This window comes from Polyodon spathula, chromosome 2 (assembly GCF_017654505.1).
Source record: "Polyodon spathula isolate WHYD16114869_AA chromosome 2, ASM1765450v1, whole genome shotgun sequence".
NCBI lineage: Eukaryota > Metazoa > Chordata > Actinopteri > Acipenseriformes > Polyodontidae > Polyodon > Polyodon spathula.
In genome coordinates, this window is record NC_054535.1 from 104800490 (window position 1) to 104828357 (window position 27868).

Here is a 27868-nt window from a genome sequence, read left to right on the forward strand (position 1 = left end):
GTATCTGTCCTCACTAGGTTTTGATCTTTCCCTGCTGGCACTGAACAGAATTCCTCATTGCATTCCACTTGTGTGACAATATGTATTTAAAATCTTCAGATAAGCTCAAAGCCAGATGAAGACAGAAAAATGATATTGATTCAGGTTTGCTGCTGTATCTATTACAGCTTGTGTTTACAGGTTATGTTAGGTTATTTTATAGGTTTTTGTGCATATATCCACCTTACAGTACAATCATGTTGAAAGGACATTTTGTTATATTTTGAAGAAAAAAACAAACAAACTCTTACAATGAATCAATGGCTGTATTTGATTATTATAAAAAAGAATGAGTTGCTTGTAATAGTTATTCAACGATCATATAAAAAAAAAAGACCTACAACATGTATATACTTTACTACAAAACAATCTGGCACCGTGAGATTGTGCCACAGGCACTGTGGGCTAGATGTCATCAAAGAGGTCTTCTGGGTCTGGGGTGCTCCTGGCTGCGGCTGCAAATTCCTTTGGGGGCTGATTGCTGCCACTTGATTTCTGCTGGGTGGATCCCAACCTGGGAGAAAGGAGGAGATTAGACCAACAACAGCATTTACAATACAAGGCGCCCCATATTTTAGGCAGACTGTGGTGTTGGAAATGGTTCACATCACATTGACTACCTACACCACACATCAGACATTACACACTTGAAAGAAACAGAGGAAACCAATACAGTATTAAAATTATGCCTATGATGCTTGACTTATGTAACACATTGTAAAAGAAAGTATTTAATGTGCTATTTAACTCTGCATTTGTTTCCAGGTAACTTCTGAAGCTTCTCAAATCAACCCACAGCGAAGAATCGCAGTAGGTGTTTTCTCCACGGAATTAATCAAACCAACAGTTACCAGACCATCCCCATACGAAATCCACCTGTAGCTGTCCTTCAGACTTCAGTAAACGTATGGTCTACAAATCTCACACATGAATGTAATTGTTGCATGCAAAACTAAAAGTTTAGGCCTATGCACACAGCTAAAGTACTTGCAGTAGTAGTATACGTTGACACTCTCAATAGATGTGAGAGAAGAGACGGCAACAAAGTAGCAAAACCTGGAAGATTACTTTTCAACTGCCTGACAAGACAAAAAACAGGCAAAAGAAACAGACGGCAGATGGAGAGCTACAGATCAGAAGAGCAGGCCCTTGAGACAATGTGGTAATGTTACCGTTCCAACGTTAATGTGAACATCATTCATTTACTTTTTACTTCTGCTAGAATATCCAGTTGGGATGTTATCCAACAGGTGATTTCATCTTGTTTGACTATTACTCTCATTGTGTCAGCAAATAAATTCTACAAGCGTAACATGTGAACACAATCATGTCACCCCCGAACAGTTTATTATTTATTAGAACAATCTGCCTCAATCTGTTTGAAATTATTATTTTTTAAATTTGTGTTTCTGTCTAGATCTTAATCACCATGTGAAATAATGTAGATAAATGATAATACAATTTATATGGAAACTGCAATAAGCTGTATTGCAGTTTGTGTCTTGTAAACAAATGCATTTTAGAAAAGTCATTGGGTTTGATTCTTGAAGCTCATCCCATAAAGTTACTAAACCAAACATTAACAACCCTGGCATCTCATTTAATCATGTAAGCAGTAATATGTTGATTATTATTAGTTTTCAAATTGCAATTTATGTTTTTTTTTTCTGTTGAGAAGAGAACATTGTGCTCATGATGAATAAATAGCTTTGAGAATCTTTCCCATTGTGTCCTTGTGAAAAAGTCATAATAAGTCACAAATCTATCCCTCAAGACAATATTGTTCATGCCATTCCCATGCCAATGTCCTGCTGTGTGTGACAGTTTTACAGCCTGACATGCCATGACTGTGGAGATCTGGTACTGGTATTTTCAGTATGCATGTGCAATTATCTGGAAAATGTTTCCAGAGCTTCTCAACACTTATATTTGTATTTTAAAAACATGCTATTCCTATTACTTTATTTTAGTGCAATACATAACTAAATCTGGTCATGCTACAAGCCTCTGACTCATTTTCATATACAGTATAAACAGTACTGTTAGTTTTACCTTTACTTTGTAAACACACATGGACCATTAAACCTTTGCTTGGGTAACATCATCATAGTAAATGTACTTCCTTCATCTCCAGTAAGTCATACAGAAACATAATTTAGCTTTTTGCAAAAGTCACTGGCAACCCTGTCTGGCAGATGTAACACTTATGTTGCAAGCAGGGCTGGCCAAATCCACATAATGGCCAAATTCACATGCCCTGTTAGCAGTCCTGTTTGTTAAAAATACAGTGCTGAACCATGTTAAGATGTACTGCACTAAACGAGCCAGCAATCGGCCCTAACCAAGACTCGTTTGTTTTAAAATGGTTGGGGTAAGACTTTATTGTAGCCAGGAACCCTTCCAGCAGGCAATCAACGAAGGCCTGCAGACTGAGGTAAGACCGCATTGCTTATTTTGTAGGCTTGGTGGGGTATTCAAACATTTAACAATTAATATACGATGCCAAGTGAACATGAACATGTGCTCTAAGATCTATCATTTTATAACTAATGGTGACTAACAAAAACTCACTGTGGGAGAACGGGTTGACCTACTTAAGTTCATGATTGTTTGTTTTCTATTGGCAAGCCCCCGAAACAAGCTTTAAAACAATGCTCACATGAACTCATCCTCCCCACGTGGAGAACAATAAGTTCAGATCTCACTCTCCTACTGAAACCCGTTCTCTACCAATATTGGAATAACATGAAAGCTTGAACCCAAGTTGCCAGAACTTGCCATCTGTCTTTCCTGTTCCAGCGTGTGGTTTACAACACTGTCCACATGGCTTCCATGGTTCCATTAGTATACCATGGCAAGTTATGATAGTAACAAACAAAACCAGCTAACAGCCTTGCAAGTAGTTTTCTTACAGAGTTCCACTTTTTGCACTGATCTTATCCTTTCTTACACATTGTTGGCCTTCAGGTAACCAATACCAGAAGAGGTGCAAGTCTAGAAGCACTCAATGCCACTATTCCTTCAATATCTTCATTCTCTTGTTTGGAAAATCTAAACCTGATACTGTTATTATCACAACATTGGTTCCATGTCATTACAGTATTGGTATTTTCCTTGCAGAGACGTGAAATCTGAATAAGATATACCAAAGCTGCTCTCTGAGCCAGTGACACAGTCATGGCCCACCTCGAGGGCTCGAGTTAACAGTCTTTAAAAATGGCAATGAGATCTGTGAGTGCAGTCTTTGTGTGCCCTCGGGGGCAGGCTATGATTGCATCTCTGTCTCAGACAGCAGCCAATATTCAAAATGTGGGTCTTTTGGAAGTAAATACCCATACGTTAATGGTTAAATTCTGTACTTGAAAGGGAACTCCCTGTTAATGCAAACCAACACCATCAGCTGGTTTCACAAAACCTGGTTAGCGCTAATTTTGGATTACTACTCAATGTTACTTTAGGTAAGGTGGTCTGAGAACAGTGCTAATCCGGATCTGTGAAACCAGCTGCATAAGTTTAATTTAAAGGGTCGAGAGTTAACATATATATATATATATATATATTATATATATATATCTATTATATATATATATATATATATAATTATATATATATATAGCTCTGGAAAAAATTAAGAGATCACTGCAAATTTTTCTTAAATCAGCATCTCTACATGTATGGCAGCCATTCCATTCCAGTGTCTGTTGAATTCCAACACAGGCACACCTCATTCTACTGAATGAGGTACTGATTAGGGGATCACCTGAACCAAATCTTATTTAACGAGGTAAACTATAAAAACCACTCCTGTGGTCATCACTGTCCTCTTGCAATAGGACCAGCTGGATGGCAAAAAGTGCTAGCAGTACCTCAAAAGTAATGGAATCAAAAAATAACTATTGACCATACCCAAAGAGTTGAAAAGGAAAGTTTTGAGTGAGGAAAAGAAGGGTTCAATTCTGGCTTTACTGGCAGAGGGATACAGTGAGCGTCGGGTTGCTTCCATCCTTAAAATTTCAAAGACGGCGGTTCATAAGAACAAGGTCAAGCAGCACACATTGGGAACAACAAAGCTACAGACCGGCAGAGGACGAAAACTACTCTCCACTGACCGGGATGACCGCCAACTCATTCGAAAGTCACTCAGCAACCATAGGATGACATCAAGTGACCTACAAAAAGAATGCCAAACGGCAGCTGGGGTGAAGTGCACAGCAAGGACGGTTCGAAATAGGCTCCTAGGGGCAGGGCTGAAGTCGTGCAAAGCTAGAAAAAAGCCCTTCATCAATGAGAAGCAAAGAAGAGCCAGGCTGAGGTTTGCAAAAGACCATAAGGATTGGACCATAGAGGACTAGAGTAAGGTCATTTTCTCTGATGAGTCCAATTTTCAGCTTTGCCCAACACCTGGTCGTCTAATGGTTAGACGGAGACCTGGAGAGGCCTACAAGCCACAATGTCTCGCACCCACTGTGAAATGTGCTGGAGGATCAGTGATGATCTGGGGCTGCTTCAGCAAGGCTGGAATCGGGCAGATTTGTCTTTGTGAAGGATGCATGAATCAAGCCAAGTACAAGGTTGTCCTGGAAGAAAACTGGCTTCCTTCTGCTCTGACAACGTTCCCCAACTCTGAGGATTGGTTTTTCCAGCAGGACAATGCTCCATGCCACACAGCCAGGTCAATCAAGGTGTGGATGGAGGACCACCAGATCAAGACCCTGTCATGGCCAGCCCAATCTCCAGACCTGAACCCGATTGAAAACCTTTGGAATGTGATCAAGAGGAAGATGGATGGTCACAAGCCATCAAACAAAGCCAAGCTGCTTGAATTTTTGAATTTTTGCTTGAATCAGGGTTATTCCACCAAATATTGATTTCTGAACTCTTCCTAAGTTAAAACAATAATATTGTGTTGTTTAAAAATGAACATGAACTTATTTTCTTTGCATTATTCGAGGTCTGACAACACTGCATCTTTTTTTTTTATTTTGACCAGTTGTTATTTTCTGCAAATACATGCTTTAAATGACAATATTTTAATTTGGAATTTGGGAGAAATGTTGTCAGTAGTTTATAGAATAAAACAAAAATGTTAATTTTACGCAAACACATACCTATAAATAGTAAAACCAGAGAAACTGATCATTTTGCAGTGGTCTCTTAATTTTTTCCAGAGCTGTGTGTGTATATATATATATATATATATATATATATATATATATATATATATATAGTATATATATATATATATATATAATATATATAAAATCAAAGCCACCGTATGATAAGGAAGAGGTTTTAATGCAACTTTCACAATAAAATGTTTAGTGCTCTTGAAGCCCTAAGAAACGGAAAAGAGAGAGTCATCCTTGTAGAATTCAAGATGTGTCTGGTATCATATGACCTATAAAGAAAGTGAATGACCGCTATTAGATTAACTGACAAAAAAAAGCAAAATAATCTGCACTTTGTAAACAAAACTGTTTGTTGCGATGCGTAGACCAAAACATAAACTATAAAGAAAGCTAAAAAAAAAAAGGTTTGCACTCAAAAATTAGAAGTGATTTCCTTTATTTTAAATTAAAAACTTATTTTTTAAAATGTGCAGTTCTCAGTCACGATCGTGTTTCACCCGTAGGCTTCATCAGTGCTCACAGGTGCCTGTGATACTGGGCCCTTTTAAGATGTATAATTACTCAATTAGCAGAGATGTTAATCATTTTACAATCAACAATATATTATATTCAATATAGCACGACATGTTTTACATTTGAATATTCCTTGTCATTCGTTACATGAACAAAAAATAAATGGCATATTATACAATGTCTATTTATCAAACAATATTTTAAACACAAGTTTTTACAAAGGAAGATACTGACAATATGCCCCACATGTCATCCAGTTCCTGTCCAGTTTTAAATAACTTTAGCATAACTGAGGCAGAAGTGTTAAAGGGACTAGGAGCTCTTAAAATAAACAAATCCCCTGGGCCGGATGAGATCCTCCCAGTAGTACTCAAAGAAATGAAAGAAGTAATTTACAAACCGCTAACCAAGATCATGCAGCAGTCTCTTGACACAGGGGTGGTACCGACAGACTGGAAAATTGCAAACGTAATACCGATCCACAAAAAGGGAAACAAAACTGAACCAGGTAACTACAGACCAGTAAGCCTGACTTCTATTATATGCAAACTTATGGAAACTATAATAAGATCCAAAATGGAAAATTACCTATATGGTAACAGGGTACTGGGAGACAGTCAACATGGTTTTAGGAAAGGGAGATCGTGTCTAACTAACTTGCTTGATTTTTTTGAGGATGCAACATCCAAAATGGATAATTGCAAAGCATATGACATGGTTTATTTAGATTTCCAGAAAGCTTCTGACAAAGTCCCGCACAAAAGATTAATTCTCAAACTGAACGCAGTTGGGATTCAAGGAAACACATGTACATGGATTAGGGGGTGGTTAACATGTAGAAAACAGAAAGTACTGATTAGAGGAAAAACCTCAGAATGGAGTGTGGTAACCAGCGGTGTACCACAGGGATCAGTATTAGGTCCTCTGCTATTCCTAATCTACATTAATGATTTAGATTCTGGTATAGTAAGCAAACTTGTTAAATTTGCAGACGACACAAAAGTAGGAGGAGTGGCAAACACTGTTGCAGCAGCAAAGGTCATTCAAAATGATCTAGACAAGATTCAGAACTGGGCAGACACATGGCAAATGACATTTAATAGAGAAAAGTGTAAGGTACTGCACGCAGGAAATAAAAATGTACATTATAAATATCATATGGGAGATATTGGAATTGGAGAAGGAATCTATGAAAAAGACCTAGGAGTTTTTGTTGACTCAGAAATGTCTTCATCTAGACAATGTGGGGAAGCTATAAAAAAGGCTAACAAGATGCTCGGATACATTGTGAAAAGTGTTGAATTTAAATCAAGGGAAGTAATGTTAAAACTGTACAATGCACTAGTAAGACCTCATCTTGAATATTGTGTTCAGTTCTGGTCACCTCGCTATAAAAAAGATATTGCTGCTCTAGAAAGAGTGCAAAGAAGAGCGACCAGAATTATTCCGGGCTTAAAAGGCATGTCATATGCAGACAGGCTAAAAGAATTGAATCTGTTCAGTCTTGAACAAAGAAGACTACGTGGCGACCTAATTCAAGCATTCAAAATTCTAAAAGGTATTGACAGTGTCGACCCAAGGGACTTTTTCAGCCTGAAAAAAGAAACAAGGACCAGGGGTCACAAATGGAGTTTAGAAAAAGGGGCATTCAGAACAGAAAATAGGAGACACTTTTTTACACAGAGAATTGTGAGGGTCTGGAATCAACTCCCCAGTAATGTTGTTGAAGCTGACACCCTGGGATCCTTCAAGAAGCTGCTTGATGAGATTTTGGGATCAATAAGCTACTAACAACCAAACGAGCAAGATGGGCCGAATGGCCTCCTCTCGTTTGTAAACTTTCTTATGTTCTTATGTTCTTAATATATCAATATCACACTTAGGCTACCAAAGGTTAAAAAGAGTTATACTAATAACCCAGAGAATATAGAATGGAGCTGAATGCATACAATTAAACAACTAATAACAGTCATTATTGAATATTAAACAGTTAAGACGCTCATTCATACCAAAACGAAACAGCAAGTCAAATTAAACCAACCAGAGATAATGAGATGATTCAAAGTCTTCATTGAGTCCCTTGGGCATTAATGTGCTTAGTTTAAAAATCTAAAAAGCTTCTCTTCTCAATAATTTAACAGATCTTAGAAATCATTCAAGAGGTTCAAAAGGTAGCAATAACCACATCATCTCAGAGAATAAGCATGTGCCTGAAATTATCTACAATTTTTTGTTCAATCGTTTAAACACAAACTTTAAGCAACGAAAAAGCTTGTCCAAAAAGATAACACTGTTTTAAATTATCCTGATGCAATGTAAGCCATTTGTGAAACCATGCCCTTTGAATACAGTGAAGCCTATTGATCTAATACGACTTTGGAACTGCCTCTCCAAATCTTACTGAAACTGGGGATCCATGACGAATACATTCTAATATACATTTGGACAGTAGGGGATAGCTGCCTTGTAAAATTAATATAATAATAATATCTATTTTTATATGGCACCTTCTTTAGGGGACCACCATCACAAAGCACTTGACAGAGGTAGGCTGTGAACTGTGCATTAATGCAGAGTGACTTGCAATAGGACATTGATTTAACATCTCATCCGCAGGACAGAGCACAAGGAGGTGAAGTGGCTTGCACAGGGTCACACAGTGAGTCAGTCAGTGGAGAAGGATCCTAACCGGGGACCTTCTGGTTACAAGCCCTGGACTTTAACCACTGGACCACACTGCCTCTTCTAATTTTGTAAAATGTGTTCTTCATTGTAAATGTTACTGATAGAGAATGCCATTTATTCCATTACTTAAACCTTGATATATTTCTTTACTTGCAAATCAACAGCATTACTTTCCTAGAAACAACGGCAGTGCACAGAGCTTGTGTAGCTTTTGAAACAATATTGCAGTATTCCACCAGCAAATGCATTATTAATTAATTGATACTTCAGAAACTCTTAGTAATATTATTCTTAGTATTATACTTCTGGTTTTTGGTTCATTCACTAGGCCATGCACTAGGTGGAAGGTGTAGCTCTCCCAGCCATCTGTGAGTCTGCTGATCAAAAGATCCTGTCGACACAGCATGTCATTGAATCCAGCAGGGGAGGGAGAAGTGTCACCATGCAGCTCTCTAGCAAACAAGAAAAAAACCTTGTAAATTACTGCAGGCTCTTCCCGTGGGCTGCCGGCAGCAACAGCATAGTCTCATCCCTCCGAAGAACATTCCAGAGTTTCAAGTTGGCGTAACTTTAAAAATTGATCTTTGTATAATCATACTGTTCCTCTGACCCAAAGATTATGAAATGCAATTTGTTCTAACTTCCTTGTGTCGTTCTCAGAAAACGTGCTAACAGCTGTAACTGTGCACCATAAAACATTTATATTTCCGCAAAATCACTGGTGTACAGATATTATTTACTAGTGCCATCATTATCTTTAAATATATTCTGTAATGCATACGACATGCACATTTTTTTTAAATATATTCTATGATGCATATAACATGCACATTTTCCTTAAATATATTCTGTGATGCATATGACATGCACATTTCCTATATTCTGTGATGCATATGACATGCACATTTTCCCAAGCCTTTTTCAAAACTGGTGGGAAGCCATCGCTTACCACCAACATCCTTTGGTTCACCACCACAGAATATGTCCTGACCACAAAATAGAAAAACAGATCCATATACATGCAATTTGTAAACCATACCTGGGATTAAGCAAAACAGCACCTTTTGTTTTTTACAGCAACAAAATGTCGGCAATTAAAACAGTTCATGCATGAGTCTCCATAAAGGCCATTTAAACCTGCCCCCCACCCCACCCCCCAATTACAGTTGCAAATGGCCTCTGTAGGCTTTAGTGAACAATATAACTAGATGCATTTACTCTGCAATTAGAAAAAGCCACAAAGATTTAGTAACACAGCACTGTATTGTTATCAAGTAAAGACACAGAAATAACCACAAAGTAGACCACCAACATTTCTGCATGGTTAAGTTATTACTCTTAATTAGATGTTCTGCATAACAGACGTTAAACACTATATATTCTCTTCTGTGCTGTTCCCCACAGTTCAAAACCACAGATTCAGGACTGCAGTTACAGTTTCTAAAAACGAGCCCAAAATGACACAGTGGTGTCGACAACCAGTCAAAGCGAAACATACAAGGAATACAAAATAAAAAAAAAAACTGGGGGAATTTAGTAATGGTTTAAAAATACTAGACATGTGGAATCAAAACAAACAAAATGTCACCCATGTATTGATTGAAGACCATGTAGATGGTAAGTTATTTGATAAAAAAATATATATATTGAAAGATTAATGGTTTTATTGACAGACAGATAAGCTAAATAAATACTACTCTCATAACAGTTTACTATAGTAAAATCCTAGCAAACTGTATTAAAGCTATGGGAAAAGCATAGTATCTTCATAAGAAAACTGAAGAAATACAGTTCAAATCTACCTATGTAAAGTTTTTAAGGGTATGAAATAAATTGGTTCTGCGAGGTCACAACTACAGCATGAGTCAGATTTATCAAGACTTCGTGCAACTTTTTTTTTTTTTTTTTTAAATAAACACTTTAAAAATAAATAAATCCATAATACTGCTTATTCCTAGTTTTATGTGTTCAATTCCAGGACTGAAAAGTGTGGCAAAGTGATTTGTTATTAGTTGTGTAAAAGTAAAAGTTGAACTTTCATGGCCCTAGAGTATGTGTACACACAAAGCTGCTGTGTTATCTCATATTCATATAGGATAAGGGCTGGGATATTACTTCAGTAAGAAAACAGAGACCAGCCTAATAGTGGGATACTGACTAGCATGAATAGTGATACAGAAAGCACTCCGGAGTTGCTTGTAGTCACCAAACAGATCTTCAGTGATGATGAATACATATGATGTATAGCTGGTATGAATGCATCCTACTACAGTGTTGCTTCAATAAAGTTTTGCTTTTAAACAAACAAGTCCAGCATTATGATCTGATCTTAGTACCCATCACACAAAGTAATGATACATATCATATTGTGATCTGCACATGGTGATACATGTCTTTGTGTGACCTTGGTGTAGCTTTACAGCCTTGACTAGCACACAGAATGCACCTGCCCAAGAGAAGTGTGGTGCCAAAAGGCTGAAGGCACAATGGGGTGCACAGCATCTGAAGCAAGGGAAACCAGCAGGGCTTGAAACTCGGAGCAGCCCTGCATCCAGTCCTTGCTTTCTTCCCTTGTTTAGTTACATTACGGAAGTCTAAACAATCAGCCCCCTGGTAAATCTGCAGCTGAACTAATCACACAATCACAGAATGAATAAATCGCACCAGAGTCTGGAGGGTTACTAGTAAGAGTTGTTCATGCAACATTTTATTTAATATCAAACTACAGTCTGCTGATCTCTTCAGTAATATACTGAAGTAGGTCATTCTGAAACACAGGTAAGTTTGAAGCCCTGAATCAGTATCAAGCACCTATGTACACAAGAAGATGCTATTGAGAAAAATGTAATGAAAGACTTATAAACTCTATAGCAGATATTATAAAAGCAAATCCCAAGGGGCACCTACAATCAAGGCACACAAATAAATACAGCAAAATCTCCGATATATTTCCCTGTCTTGTAACTAGCTTCCACAATTAACATGCCAATTCATGTGGTTCCAAGCTGATGTGGTTAAGAAAATAATGCCCTGCCATTAATTTGCATTAGCAAAGTAAAGAAAGCAAAGTGTGCCTGTGCAGACACACAAAAGAAGAGGGCAGCAGCAAACATCTGCACTTTATAGAGAAAACAAAGACGTCAATCATAGCATTGAACACATGTGAACCAGATGCTCAGAGGAAAAATTACCCAGGGTGCTATGCAAATGAATCACTGAAAGCATAATTACATATCTGTCCATGCTATTAGCAGTCTGGCCACTTACTTCACTTCCATCTGGTTCAATCCTTTCTCAAAGCAAATACTTAAAAAAAAAAAAAAAAAAAAAAAAAAAGAAGAAAACTTTACAGCCCATTTATGAGCCTCTGTCTTTAAAAGATGAACATAAATAATTGCAGGGTAATTACAACTTGTTCTGCATCTCAGGGATTGTTCGTTGACATCTCTTGCTTTAACTACAAAGCTGTTCCCATGAGTTGTGTGGCTATTTGGTGCCTCTTTAAGTGCACCCCATTCTCTGACTGAATACAAAACAGACATTCATGCGAAGTCCAAAGCGCATGTTTATTCAGTTCTGTGGTATTGTCTCTCTCTCTCTCTCTCGAGTCAATTACAGCGCGTGTTCTGTGTTACAATATAGTGTTCTGTAGCTTTAAACCATGCTTGATCTTGGACTCCCAAAATGTATATTAATGTTTATGGTTATGAAGAAGTAGGTCACCATGACTTGATAAGTCCCACTATTTTGACATAAGGAAAAAAACAAACAAACCTGCATTTCAAGAGTCTGAAATCAATATGTACTGTCCAATACACTGTGGCATGGCATGAGGTATGTCAGGGTATGAGCGATATCTAAAGAGTAAGTAGAGGGGTTCCTAAAAATATAGAGCTATACGTCCCCAAGTGTGGCTATAAATCTTTAAAAAAACAAACCGGTCATTTTCTTTTCATTGTTAACATCCTGACAACTTTTTACACTTACAACTTTAAAGCCTGCTTCAATTTCTTTTAAAAATGCCTGCTCTATTGCACTGGGGTTTGAGATCTGTCCTCTAAATCACTGCAGGAAGAGAGATACCAACAAAAAAAAACAACATAACCACAAATGCTCTGGCTTTTCATACCCCATCATGGATCGTTATTGCTGTGTTACCTTTTGACAATGTGGGCAATAAACCTTACACTATCAGTGCACTCGAGTGGCCATTTAAAAAAAAAAAAAAGCTTTGGAAACAGACTTTAAAATTATAAGTGTAAAAAGATGAATGAAAAGAAAAATTACAGATATGTTATTTAAACAGTTTTAGCAACATCAACTCACTATTTAAGTGGTGTACTTTACATACCTGTGGTGGTTATTTAACACTACATAGATTGAAAATAAACATACAAGTTTCTTTCTTTACAAAATCAATATAAAAACTAAAACTTAAATTACAGTCTTAAAAAATTTGGAGTTACAGCGACACCTAAAACCAAACTGGAATCCAAGCTCCCTGAGCCCCTCGAGAAGGGATCTGATTCTAACAATTACTTTGACAGCTGCTGGAATCCATTTCATGCTTCCTTTAGTTGTCCAAGACATGTTCAGTCCTGAAATGTCATGTCAACATCAAATAATCCTGATTTCATGTGTTCAACTCCTCCTGCCACTCATTTGGAATTATAGCAGATGAATATAAAAAAGGGTCTGAGAGGTTCTGCTGAGATGCTGTGCTGAGAGGTAAAGTGTCCTTGTAGTAAAGGCTTGTCACTACCCCAGTCCGTTAAAGCTGGGACTCGTCACTGTCTTTCTGTCGTTAAGTTTCTCCCCCCCCCCCCCCTCCAACTTCTTTGCAGCAGCATTTTAGGAGTATGGCTACTTTCAGGCTGAAAGACCAGCATTGCCACACAAACCCTATCGTCCCCTTAATGAAATATTCCACACAATTGGACATAATCACAGTTTTCGGGTTTTACTTGTATTTTTTTTTTTATTTAATACAAATTGAATTATAAGAAAATATTTAGCTTCAGCCATCATTCTGAAAGGCTGTCAAAGAGATAACTCTTGTCTCCAATTTCTGACCTGCAACTTCCATGCCAGCTGTAAAGAGATCAGTTACTCTCGGACACTGAGGTTTACGACCCAGGTCAACCAATAGATAATTAAAAACAATGAAATGCTACTTTATAGCACTTAGGTCAGAGACTCTGAACCCTTGATGAAGGAGTCATCCTCTGTATCACTTAAATTATGATGGCATACAAAAAGTAAAATAGCCATCTTCTGAATTAGAAACGAATTTAATCTGTGCACAAAGTCTACTGGTAGCTTGATTTGGGCATCTAAAACAGAAAAAGTGGCTGTCAAAAAGCCCAAAACTGAATGACAAGGTTTATAGGTGCTCTCACTGAGCTGTGAAGAGAAGCTTGACTAAAGCTAGTATCATTGGCACTCCCCCTTTCATGAGCACTGCATGCACCTAACCCTAACCCTAACCCTAACCCTAACCCCTGGGCAGACTTAAAAAAGATCAAGACACTCAGGGTTTCCTGTCACAAAATATCAATAATTGAAGCCATCACTTGAAGCCACCAGTTACCTCAAGCTACCAGACTTGTGTATGCCAGTGACTTAAAAACAGCACAGAACAGAAATGCTTCATTTGTCAAAGTATCAAAGCCCCTCGAACAGTATTTATGGCACTAGTCCATGCATCTCATCAGAAACTTTCCAAAAAGTAGGACCGGTGAAGGAGATGATTGCTTATTAATTTTTCTTCTATTTGCGATAATCAAATATCAGTTAAACAATACGAAGGCTTACACTACCGCATGTCTGAAGAGTGTGATACAATACTACTGAACATTATGATCTCCCAATCCAATTCCATTCGGTGGTGCAACAATGGCGCAGTGAAATACCATATGGGTCCATACAGTACTTCCAATTCTCAGTAATCTGTTTGAATGATTTTTCATGGGTTCATGTTCATTTGTCATATACCACTTTGTTTGCAAAAAACCATTAGTGCAAACACAAGCCCATATAAAAAGATGTGCCCTCTAAAGTGCACAGTCAAAAGCAGCTGGCACCAATCACACAACACTGGAAAAGCTGAAACACCATAACATATGTCTCAAACAGCAAAGAATCAGAATGAGAAAACATTTGTGTTCCACGTACCATCACTTCAACAGTAGGGTAAGGAAGTGGGTGTAGCACAAGCTTTCCTACTGGAAAGTCTCTGGACAATACTACACTTTTGGCAGGAATGCAGAATACATGCCTAACTTCAAAGAAAAAGCACGGATCAAACTTGGTGTGTCATATGTCCGTGATTAAAGCAGACAAAAATATCAAGCAGTTCAGGACAATATGGAATAACCTAATGCCCAATAAATGAATGAAAATACATGATGACTGCAAAAACAAACACCTGGAGCAGAAACATAAGAACATCACCCATAAGAACATTGGCTGATACTTTCAAGTCTTTAACACTAGAACCACCGGATTTTTGAGCTACCTAGAACCACCATGTGGGTCACTTTGACCCATACATTTTTAAACTGCTTTGTTATGAATATTAAAGACATACTATCGGATACAACTGAAAAGTTGTATTCATGAACATCATATCTAACATTTGCATCACAGAAACACTGTATTTAAATGGAAAATTAAACAGAAAAGGCTTTATTTTTTAAATGAGCGTATATACAGCATGACTACAAATAGTGAAAAAAAAATATAATGCACATTTCAAAAGAAACGGGTATGTACATATACATGTGTACAGGTGTAAACAGGTATATGTACACACAAAACTGTACAACCAAAATCATTGTTTCTAATACTACATAAAAATAAAATACAACACTGCTTCCGGCATGACGGAGGCATTGTACTCTATGGAGGAGCGTATGTGTCTGCCAGCTGACGGTGCAGGAGCTGTGTTGTAAACACAGACGCAGTTCCATTGAACACTATTGTGTAAAACCAAAATGTTTTTTTTTTTAAAGGTAATAAAAAAAGAATATATAAAATATGTTTCATATTAGGCATATAAGTTGTTACCCTACCTGTCATTCAATTATTAAATATTTCCTTCTGATATATTCCCAGTTGCATTTGTGAAACAAAACAAAGCACTGTTGTCTCCCAGGTACATTGGCAAATAAGCAACTAGGCTTTCATTGAGTTGGCATCTTGACAAATCCACAATCATAGCAACATCTGTCTCATACTCAGCCTACAAACAAAGGCTTGAAAAATAAAACATGTGTGCTTTTTGTGAAGGAGGCGGGTCTTGTTGGCTGCATTTACAAAAATAATAAAAAAGACATGTATTAAAATGCATGGGTCACATTGACCCATGTGGCGATTCTAGGTAGAACTGTTTATCTTTATCATTTTTGTGATTCTGGCTATCAAATGCCATCAGGATCAATAGATTTAATAGATTAACTTAAAAAAAAATCAGAGAAAAAAGGCACTTTAAAGCACGTTTAAAAGGGACCAAGAACAAAATACACAGAAAGAGTACTTGGCACTGCAAACACGTCAAAAAGGAAGTTAGAAAGGCCAAGAGAGAGATAGAAATGAGCATTGCCAAGGGGGCTAAAACCAATTCCAAAAAGCTTTTCCAATATTACAACAGCAAGAGAACATTCAAAGAGGAGGTAAAATGTCTAAGAGATACAAATGGCAAAATATGGTATAGTAAGCAAAATTGTTCAATTTGCAGACAACACAAAAATGATTACTTTTCAGTTTTTACCAAGGAGGATGTCCCACATGTTGACCTGTTCTTATCCAGTTTTTAATAACTTTAGCATAACAGAGTTAGAAGTTTTAAAGGGACTAGGAGCTCTTAATATAAACAAGTCCCCTGAGCCAGATGAAATCCTCACAATAGCACTCAAAGAAATGAAAGAAGTTATTTACAAATTGTTAACCAAGATCATGCAACAATCTCTTGACATAGGGGTTGTATCGACAGACTTGAGAATTGCAAACGTAATACCAATCCACAAAAAGGGAGAGAAAACTGAACCAGGTAACTGGTAAGCCTGATCTCTATTATATGTAAACTTATGGAAACTATAATAATAATAAACTATAATAAAATTAAGTATATGGTAACAGTATCCTGGGAGACAGTCAGCATGACTTTAGGAAAGGGAGATCGTGTTTAACTAACCTGCTTGATTTTTTTGAGGATACTACATCGATAATGGATAATTGCAAAGCATATGACATGGTTTATTTAGATTTCCAGAAAGCTTTTGACAAAGTCCCGCTGTGGCAGAGCAAAGCTCTGCCCTTTAAATTGGCAGAGATGGGGTTAACTTCCCCTACCTGCCTGGGTTTATTATGTTCAGGTGGCTGGGGTTGATTAGTTGATTAGGTTAATTAACGATCAATCAGCGCCCAGCCACCTGATATAAAAGGAGGCCTCTGCTTCTCATTTGGGAGAGAGGGAGCTGAGGAAGCAGGTTGGTGTTTGTTTTGTGGTTTTTGAAGTTTCTAAATCCAGTGAAGGCATTGCCCAGCCTGGAAACTTTATTTTTGTGAGTTTTGTTTTTGCTTTATTTATGTTTGAGTATTTGTTATTTTGCCCTTGTGCACTTTATTTTTGTTTATTTATAATAAAATTGTTATTTTTTTGAACTACAGTCTGTCTCTGGGCCTCTATCCACTCGCCAGCCTGCCACATTTGGTGTCAGAAGTGGGATAGCGCCACCTAGAGGCTCAGAGCAGTATTTTTTTATTTTTTTTTTGAAAAAAAAAAAAATGGGAAAGAAGAGCAGACAGCGGCAAAGGCAGGAGAAGCAGCAGCAGCTGAAGAAATGTAAGCTGCTGCAGCCACTGCTGGAGGACCCGGCCAGCCTCTTCCCCTGGTGTTCCTGGTGCGGGAAGGAGGACCATCGTTGGCGGTCCTGCCCAGACGTGCCACCGGCAAACTGGTGTGGCCGGTGTGAGGAGGACGGCCACAACTGGGCAGGATGCCCCTACAACCAGGCCAAGGAAGAGGTGCCGTGTTCACCCCGGGCATCAGGGGCCACCCCACTACCTCCAGCACCACCACCTTCACCACCGTCCCAGGAGATCTGGGACTGGTTGATGCACCCTGAGGCAGACCTCGTCCACGATCTCCCCATAGTTATCAACACGCTGTGGCGTCGAGATGGGGAGAGGTGGGAACAGTGGGAGGAACAACACCACCCGGCCTCCTTCCCAGAGGTTGCCCTCATGGTGGTTAATTACCTGGCGGTAGACATGGGAGATCCACCGGTCACTCCAATAAAGAGGGGTGAGCCGCCTTCCCGAGAGCCAGAGAGGGGTGAGCCGCCTTCCCGAGAGCCAGAGAGGGGTGAGTCGCCTTCCCGAGAGCCAGAGAGGGAGGAGGAGCTGCCGTCGCTCCCAGAGCCAGAGAGGGAGGAGGATCTGCTGTCGCTCCCAGAGCCAGAGAGGGAGGAGGATCTGCTGTCGCTCCCAGAGCCAGAGAGGGAGGAGGATCTGCTGTCGCTCCCAGAGCCAGAGAGGGAGGAGGAGCTGCCGTCGCTCCCAGAGCCAGAGAGGGAGGAGGAGCTGCCGTCGCTCCCAGAGCCAGAGAGGGAGGAGGAGCTGCTGTCGCTCCCAGAGCCAGAGAGGGAGGAGGATCTGCTGTCGCTCCCAGAGCCAGAGAGGGAGTGAGGAGCTGCCGTCGCTCCCAGAGCCAGAGAGGGAGGAGGATCTGCTGTCGCTCCCAGAGCCAGAGAGGGAGGAGGATCTGCCGTCGCTCCCAGAGCCAGAGAGGGAGGAGGATCTGCCGTCGCTCCCAGAGCCAGAGAGGGAGGAGGATCTGCCGTCGCTCCCAGAGCCAGAGAGGGAGGAGGAGCCTCCGTCACTCCCAGAGCCAGAGAGGGATGAGGATCTGCTGTCGCTCCCAGAGCCAGAGAGGGAGGAGGATCTGCCGTCGTCCCCAGAGCCAGAGAGGGGTGAGGAGCCGCCGCCGCTCTCAGAGCCCGAGAGGGAGGAGCCGCCGCCGCTCTCAGAGCCCGAGAGGGAGGAGCCGCCGCCACTCTCAGAACCCGAGAGGGAGGAGCCACCAGAGGGAGCCGGGCCGCAGTCGCCGCCTCCGCCACCAGAGGGAGCCGGGCCGCCGCCTCCGCCACCAGAGGGAGCCGGGCCGCCGCCGCCTCCGCCACCAGAGGGAGCCGGGCCGCCGCCGCCGCCTCCGCCACCAGAGGGAGCCGGGCCGCCGCCGCCGCCTCCGCCACCAGAGGGAGCCGGGCCGCCGCCGCCGCCCGCCTCCGCCACCAGAGGGAGCCGGGCCGCCGCCGCCCGCCTCCGCCACCAGAGGGAGCCGGGCCGCCGCCGCCTCCGCCACCAGAGGGAGCCGGGCCGCCGCCTCCGCCACCAGAGGGAGCCGGGCCGCCGTCGCCGCCTCCGCCACCAGAGGGAGCCGGGCCGCCGTCGCCGTGCTACCTTGGAGATTCGGGGCCCCCTCAACCAAAGAAGGCTTGGGGGCTCCGACATCAACCCCGCCCACCACCACCCACCATAACAGCCCACCCAAGGGACATAATTGGACTCTTGGGGGGAAGGGGGTGGGGAGGGTGGGGGGAAGGGGGGAGTTGGCCGATTGCGGCCGGTGTACGTTGTACATGGGGGAGGTGTGTGGCAGAGCAAAGCTCTGCCCTTTAAATTGGCAGAGATGGGGTTAATTTCCCCTACCTGCCTGGGTTTATTATGTTCAGGTGGCTGGGGTTGATTAGTTGATTAGCTTAATTAACGATCAATCAGCGCCCAGCCACCTGACAAAGGAGGCCTCTGCTTCTCATTTGGGGAGGAGGGAGCTGAGGAAGCAGGTTGGTGTTTGTTTTGTGGTTTTTGAATTTTCTAAATCCAGTGAAGGCATTGCCCAGCCTGGAAACTTTATTTTTGTGAGTTTTGTTTTTGCTTTATTTGTGTTTGAGTATCTGTTATTTTGCCCTTGTGCACTTTATTTTTGTTTATTTATAATAAAATTGTTATTTTTTTGAACTACAGTCTGTCTCTGGGCCTCTATCCACTCGCCAGCCTGCCACACCCGCAATACAGTACAATTAAGATCAAGATACAATTACAGTACAATTAAGATCAAGATACAAAATACAACGATTTTAGTCCTAATAATAGCAAAAAGTTCATTAAAGACTAGAGGAAATGTTTTTAAACTATTTTAAACCCATTAAAAATACAGCACAGCACAGTACTGTGTCCAGAAGTGTGGGTTAAAAACAGATTTACTTCTGGTTCTTTGAAAGTCTTGTTATTAACAACAAAAAACTGAACTCTTTATTTCTCAAGGATGGTTTTTCAGGAAATGTAATAAAAAGAATTAGAAACTAAGGCAGTGTAATGTACAATTTTACATTTCTTATCCAAAACTATTACAAAATGAGTTAATGAATCAGTACCATATGTTAAGAAGAGATGTTAAACAAGGATATCATTTGAAAGCTGTGAAACTTATTTTCCAGGCTTCAGACTCAAGAGACTGTGCATTGTTCCTACATTGAGAAATGTTGCACTGCGTCTCATAGTGAGACACAGCCCTGGAAATGACTCGGAGAATAACTTCTGGCAATGCCTGAGGGCTGTCCCAAAATCAGCATTTCACTAAAACGTGTTTAAATAAACTTAAAGAGTAAGTAGCATCGATCCAAATCTCATTTTAATTGCTTGTTTTTATATGTTTAATTATTTTATAGAGTTCATAAACATTCTGATTGGTTCTAGGTCCTGCAGCTCCCACAAAGAGTTATCATCATGTTTCTATAAATCTGTCGTTACTTGTGTTTTATATATACAGTGTGTATTAAAGGCTGTTAGCACCAATACGTCGGGACAGGCTTGAAGCCTGGGAAAAGCTAATTTAGAGAAAAGTTGTAAACCAAGAACCACTCAGATTGATTGCCAACACCATAACATAGTAAGGGAAATCTATGCAAAAGAAATTCTAATGACTTACTCTTTATTTTCTTACATTAAATAAAAGGCATTTCTTATCAATCAATCTTTATTTTATATAGCGCCTGTCACAGTGGACCACCATCACAAACCACTTAATAGATCTTATGTATTCCATGTGCCAATTATTTATTTATTTTTTTTTTTTACTTTAAGTAATATCACACAAAACCCAACGTCCTAAACTTTGAAATTAGTACTGGGAAATTCCAATGACCTTATTTATATAGTGTCATCGTAATGGGTGCTTAAAATAAAAAAGTGGCAAATATCTTTCAAGAAAAGACCGTAAAGCTACATAATCTAGGAACACAAACTTTCAAAGACCTTTCCAAATTTTAAGTTATGATATGCAATAATTAACTGTGAGCTAGTTCAAATATCCAAAGGACAAGGGTCTATAAGATGAGAATTTGTCCTATAATGGACAGCCAAAAAGGAAATATTTACTATGGAAATTGTTCCATCGGTAATGGAATTACCAAAGGTTATATTTGCAGAAATTGACTTTATATTGGACTTCTATTATCAGGTCCATGTGTTTTGAACCATATAAAAGGCCCACTTGTGGAAATCTGTAAATTTTGCAATGAAATGCAAAGCAATGAAAAGGACCTGGAGGTACAGTACTTGGTAAATCAGTGCATTTTAATTAGTTATTAGGCAGCTCAAATATGTAAAATTCTGCTGACCTTTTAAGGTTCAAATCCCAGCTGAAAAGCCAGGCTCAAAAGGTTAGCAGCGGCAGCAGCATTTCGGATGCACTTTTACACAGAACCACCACAGGGCAATCGGAACACTTTCTGCAGGAACACAGTGTAGGAAGTCGTTTAAAACGCATTTTACAGCACAGAAGTTATTAAAATGTATGACATCACATGCGCCATTTCCCAATCGTCCAACATTAAACCAGCAGTTTAGAAAAGGTCAGAGGTGACGTATTAACAAACCAAAAATAACAATTACTGAGGGGGGCCTGCTTGGGGCAAACCACTGTGAGTTGAGAGCAGCCTGTACATTTATTTGAAAGTATGAATGACTTGTAGATATGGTTAGGCTGTAAGATTTCTTTGTTGAATTTGTTCAGGGTTTCCACCCTTGCTCTTCTTTAACGCTGCAAGATCTTTGATGCCCGCAGTGCAGAATTCAGATGTATTTAGGCAGTGCTAGTGCAGAATGGAGCAGTCTCTAAAGAGTTGTCTTCTCTCTTCTATAATTTCCATTCATTATCAAGGTCAGAAGCATTCCTGTGTAAATCTACTGTACGGTAGGAACCCATAAGTTTGGTCACTTAGCACTGGTTAAGGGCCCATTTATTTACTGACTTTAAATCATTTCTTCAGTTTCTTCAATAGGGCTTAAAGTAAGTATGGTGGCTCAGCACAAAAGTCTACTGCTGGTGCAGTAGGAGCAATGCCTGAGAGGGGATCTTCTAACGTGTGATAGGTGACAGGCAGAATCAGAGAAATGAAAGAGCATTAGGTCATTGTGCAAGGTCTCTTTACCACATTGACACTGGAGATGGGATGTGGTGCCCACTCTATATGTAATAGCCCTTGGCTGTTTTGTATTACCAACAGATTTGTGTAACTTAGTTTTGTTCTGGAAGGTTTAATAAAACAGTATTTTAATATTTTCGGTACATTGGTTCCCAGTGTGTGGAGAGCGGGGTCATTCATAAAAATAGAACAAAATAAAAGATATTCTTACTGCAGCAATCAATCAAACTATACAGAGGCTAGTTGCTGTAACTTTACATGCACACAAGGAAACGAAAGGGCTGCTGAAGGAACTGGATTCAGAATTATCCTAAATTAAGTATATTATTGAAAATGACCAGGAGCCAGGAGTTGGTGTTAAATAAACTGTTCTTCCCTTATAGCTGCATTTTCAGCTCCTATTAGTAAACCCATAGACTTGAAGGGGTTTACTCTACTGTGATTAGAGTGATCAGTTCAGTGCAGATTTATCAGAAGCTTCATTGTTCAAACCCCTGGCATCTGGTCTTTTGAAGAATCTACCTAAACAAGGGATGTTCTGAAACCCAGATCTGGGTGTAGGACAAATGCTAGTGTCAAGCCGTGTTTGTGGATGATAACATTATATATGCAGTTACAGGTTGTCAAGTTAGCAATCTCGGCTCTTGCACACAAGGTGTAAGGGCATGTTTGTTGTCTGTTTATTTGCCTTTAAAACATGCACTCTGATTAGAAGGCAAACAGCTAAATTGTGCACAAGTAAATACAGGGCATAGCAGCCACCTCAAACAAGTGTTGGCTAATGTTACTGCGGAGGAAAAGGCAAGGAATACCCTATTGCTTCATGTCTGTTTTAGCAGTAGACTCGGTTCACAATGGAGTCCTGCTTTATCTGTGGCATTATCTTCATCCAAGGTAGTTAATTAGTAGTGTCTGCACAATGACCTGGGGGGGGGGGGGGGGGGGGGGGGGGGACGGACTAATTTTAATGTTTAATGCATGCCTCGTAACACAGATACAGACAACATTTCAGGATTTGATTCCCAGAATATGAATTCTATAAAACCACAGGGGATATTTTCAATCAGGAAGAAACACTAAAACTCTTATTCTTGAAAAGGAAAGTAAATGCAAGATGTAAAGAAACTTTACAGAGTATGTTGTAATGTGGTGTGTCCCAAAAGCAGAACTGTAACATATTTTGAGTGAAAGCCTGTACATATACTGTATGTCTAAAAAGCATGTGATGGTTAATTTAAGACACAAGTATATAAGACGCAGTGTGGTCAAACGGTTTCAGCAAAGTACTCACAAAGTCAGTAGACCATGGGCTTGTGATTTAGCGCAGTAACTGACTGACTTAGTGATTTAGGGAAGTTCTCTTCATTTCTTCCACACACATCATCACATAATGCAGATGGTAATAAATGTCTGACCAAAGCTAGGGTGGGATTCTCTCAAGGGGGAAACATTCAGCAAGCGTCTATTCACTGTGATGAAAAAATAACTATCTGAAGTGTTGAGTAATTGTGATGCAAGATGAGCACATAACATGGGAGCGGCTCATGGCTTCATTCAATCATTCATAATGAAAATGCTCAAAGCACTCGTCAATTCTACAAAGAATGCACCAGCCCTGTACTCTATCCATAAGGTTCTCTATTTCCTGTACTATCAAGGGATAATGTAACATTAAGGACTGTGAAGGGCTGGTTTATAAAGCACATTTGTGTTGATGTGTTGAGTAATTTGCATTGCTCTTAAGCTTACATAGGCCGCAATGCAAAATAAACGGACTGCCTGCTAGTTAATTTGGATTTTGCAGACACAACTGTTTGCATTGTGCCTATTCTTACATCAGCCCCATAATCTCGCTCAGTTTGTGCTCTTCAAACTGTGTGAAATAATAACAGGCACAACACATGAACTTATAAATGCATAATAAGTTTATAATAAGAAAATAAGTTGTGACTTTTTTTCAGGACTTTTATACATCAAAAGTGTCATGTACAACAAGCAAATGTGAGTGTTATTAGAAAACACTGGTATGTCAAAGTATGTCAATGCTGAAATAGATGGATAGCCAGAGATAACAGAATTATATTACTGTTGTCCAGCATGTAATGAACAACAATATATGCACATAGACAATAACAAGTAACAGCAGGGATAATAAGGAACAGCGGTTTTATTCCTACTCAGAATGGAGAACTCATTAGCAGCTTGTCTAGATATAGCTATATCCTGTGTTCTTGTGAAGCACCAGAAGGACCATGAAATGCACAAGCCTTAGAAATAATAAACCATCATGTTCAAGCTATTTCAAAGGTTTCCTTCACTGAACTATAAACCAGTTTTATATGACATGGCTGTAACGGTTTAGAGTAAAACTAGAGTTCCTGTGTACCAGCTGAGCAGCCTGCCCCCTAGTTCTGCCTTCAACTGAAAGTTATATTTATCCTGACAGGCACAGAACTTAACAACTAGTTACTGCAATATCAGCTCAGAGACATGTCAAGTCTTCAGGTTTAGAGAACAAACAATATATGTCTTTAGATAATCAAAAATGCTAATTCATACAGTACAGTATTAGAAAAATAGACCTATATGAAGTAAAGAGGCTACTATATTAAAATAAAAAAGCAGGGCAGTTCAGAAGCAGCTCCTCAAAGACTAAAACAGAAATATCTTCCATGCTGAATAACGAAACCTGTTTCCTCTCCATAGACTTGTAGGCCAGCCAGAACAAAATGCCAAATGGGTGCTTGTGTCAGTACAGCACAGTGAAAGCCCTGCCAGTGCACAGGTGTGTGTATATGTGGGGAGTATTTAGTGGCAGGGAGGGAGTTAAATTCCTCTTTGCAAACACACGTGAGCGTGTGGCTGGAGCCGTCAATTGAATAAATGTTTAAACGATTATTTAAGGCTCCAACCACAGGTGTATAAATAGGGTGATCACAGGTGTTAGTTAGAATTGGGTTGGTGAAGGAATGGTGCTTGTTGTTTTTGTGTCTTGTGTAAATGTAAGTAAATATATATGTGTGATCGCTTAACTACAGCAGTTTATGGTGTCTGAGCCTCCTTTGCAACACGCACCTCTTCACAATGCTAAAGACCTAGAACAGCTCCACCACGAGAAATACCTTGGCATTGTAACAGATTAATCACTGTCAACAACCAGACCGTGAGGGGGCTCCCGAGTGGCACATCCGGTAAAGGCACTCCACCTGGAGTGCAGGATGCACCCTGTAGCTTGCAGATTGCCAGTTCAAATCCAAGCTATATCACTGCCGACTGTAGATGGGAGTTCCCTGGGGGCAGTGTACAACTGGCGAAGAGCTGCCCGTGCGGAGTAGGGGTTAGGTCGGCAGGGGAGTCCTTGGCTCACAGCTCACAAGTGACCCCGTGGATGGCCAAGTGCCTGCAGACTGGTCTGTATGCAATTCAGAATGGCTACACGGCAGACTTCCATAGTGAAAAAACGCAGATGGTTGACGGCACTCGTTTCGGGGGACACAAATGTTCGTCTTTGTCTCTCACAAATTAGTTTGGGTGTTGCAGCGGTAAGACAGGTTGAATAATAACTGGACATTCTAAAATTGGGAGAGAGTTGGAAAATTAATAAAAAATAATTGTTTAAAAAAAAAAAAAAAAAAAAAAGCAACCAGACAGCGCGAGGGAACAATTAAGAAGTTAAACAAAATGCTTTGTTAAATAGTCGAAAGTTTAGAGTACTAATTAAAAGAGGCTATGGTTAGGTTGTAAAATGCACTGGTGTCACTGTGCTTAGAATACTGTGTTCAGTTCTGATCCCCACAATACAAAATGTACATTGTAGCCTAAATGCAAAGATGAGGACCCAGCCTTATCCCAGGGCTTAAAGGAATGAGTTATGGAGGTAGGGAAGAGAGGGGTTGATGGAACACAACATATTAAGCACGGAGGGGGGGGTGGTATAAGTGTTAAACCTTAATAGTACAAACTTATCCCTCGCCAATACTTTAATCACAACACTGCAAGCAGGACCAGAGGGCACAGTTAGAACTTAGGTGGTGATAGACTTATGACAGAGGTTAGGAGACAACCGATTACACAGAGTGGTGTGTGTATGGAGTGTGTTAGCTAGTGCATGTCTGTTGTTGATGCTGGATCATTGCGATGCTTTAAGAATTTACCAGAACTTACTATATTTTATTTCTAGTGAATTTTTAGTGGCAGTGATCTCAAGTGGTCCGAGCAGTAATCTGGTGGCAGTGGTTTGGATGAGGAATTCCTTCCGACCACTGTAGGGAATGTTTGAGGACGAGAGGCTACAGGAAGACTTACTGAGTCTGTATTGTAAAGAAAATCATTTTACATTTTATATTACCCTGCATGCTGTTTCTCTCACATAGTTGCAGGAGCAACATAATTAACTGCTGGAGGCACCATGCTACTCTATACAGCAATAAATAACATGTACTGGTGTAAAACAAAACCTGATAAAGCCAATTAAAAAACTGGAAAGGGAAAAAAAACACTTTTCAATGGTTTAACATTCCAAAAAAATTTAAAAATTAAACCAATGCACCAGCTTATGTTTAGTGTTTTATATTGAGTCTGATGGATAGACACTGATCATAGTATTTTGATCACAGGTTGACAATTTGCCCTGATTTGCAGTGCATCCAGACTCGTGGAAACTCAATCCAAGTTTATTCCTGTTACAAACTGAACATTTTAGTAAAGCTGAAATGAAATGTAAATATGCTAGCAGGATAGCCTGTGTAACCAGGGAGGTGCTGTAAACTATGATCCAGGACCAGGATCTTTAGGTCTTTCCTTTGAAAGAGGAGCCTTGTTAGTTAGAGTTTGGGGAACTGTATTTTAAGACAGCCCAAGAATAGCGAAGTCTCCTTTTTCCATTCCATGTGAATGAAAGCCCTGGATATAAATACTGCTATCTTAGATACCTAGTACTGATCAATGCTTATTGTAAAACCAAAACACCAACAAAAAAAATGAATTAATTTAGTGATGGTCTGTATTTAGAAAATAAATACTAACATGATCAACTACGAAAGCCTGTTAATTGCAAAAAAGATCATTTGATTAATTGGAAAGAACAAGGTATTCTATCTATAGCACATGGGAAACATGTTTTATGTATGATACCATCAATTAAAAAAAGAAATATATGACAGAAGGTATGTAGAATTTTTATTTTTTAATTTCACAAAACTATACACACAAAAGCAAGTGGTTGTTTGTGCAAAGGAAATGTAATTTTTGCAACTTAATTTCACATTCTTTATCTTTCAAAAGATAATATCTCGTATTGTCACGTGGACGATGAAAGTCAGGTGTGCCCGTCATTAATCTGCCGATGATTTAAGTGCAGTATTCTCAATGACATCACGTTCAAGGTTATTTTTCTCCGGTGCTTTCTGGAATTTCTTCTCTTGTTTCCTGCTCAGGTCTTGCTTACTGCCCAAGGAATTATAAGAGCAAACTCTAACCTCTCCCTAGTGATTGAAGTTCTGCAAATCTGACTGATGATTCCTAGAAAGCTGTGGCTGCAGCACAGTCAGAAGAGGTACTGTAATTTTTTGGTTTAACATTGCATCCACTTCATTGCATAACCAGCCCCTGTTGGCTATTTTAAAAACCTTAAATCATTAAGATTGTAAGGATTTGGCCTCCCAACCCATTTAATCAATTTTGAGGCAGAGGGATAATGTGAACCCTGAAAGCAAATATCTCAAAGAAGTATGATTTACGAATCAGAATGTTTATTATGCTGATTACAATCCTGTATAGTCCTCACTAGCCAATCAGTGAATCAATCCCAGGATATCACTGCATGCAAGGCAATCTGGTGTATTCTAATGATCCAAGCAGCGGCAGATCTTAATACCGCCACTCTAAATCTTAGTGAGAATATTTTTACTGACTTTTTGGGTCAGTTTGCACCAGTGCAAACTTTGCCTCAATTGTTTTGACAAGGACAAAAAAAAACAATCCTAATGTTTAAAACTAGCAAGAAACAACTTG

At 39.7% G+C, this 27868-nt stretch overlaps 1 protein-coding gene across 3 annotated transcripts in view; it reads right to left on the reverse strand.

Moving 5' to 3' along the window:
* Nucleotides 1–340: 340 nt before the first annotated feature.
* LOC121306287 (DNA repair protein XRCC4-like) overlaps nt 341–27868 on the reverse strand; it is a 126183-nt gene continuing 98655 nt past the window's right edge. For all 3 annotated transcript variants that reach the window (XM_041238039.1, XM_041238046.1, XM_041238031.1), the window contains one exon: nt 341–553. In XM_041238039.1, coding sequence (XP_041093973.1) covers nt 445–553 — 109 coding nt within the window. In that variant the 3' untranslated portion in view covers nt 341–444. The remainder of the gene's footprint in view (nt 554–27868) is intronic.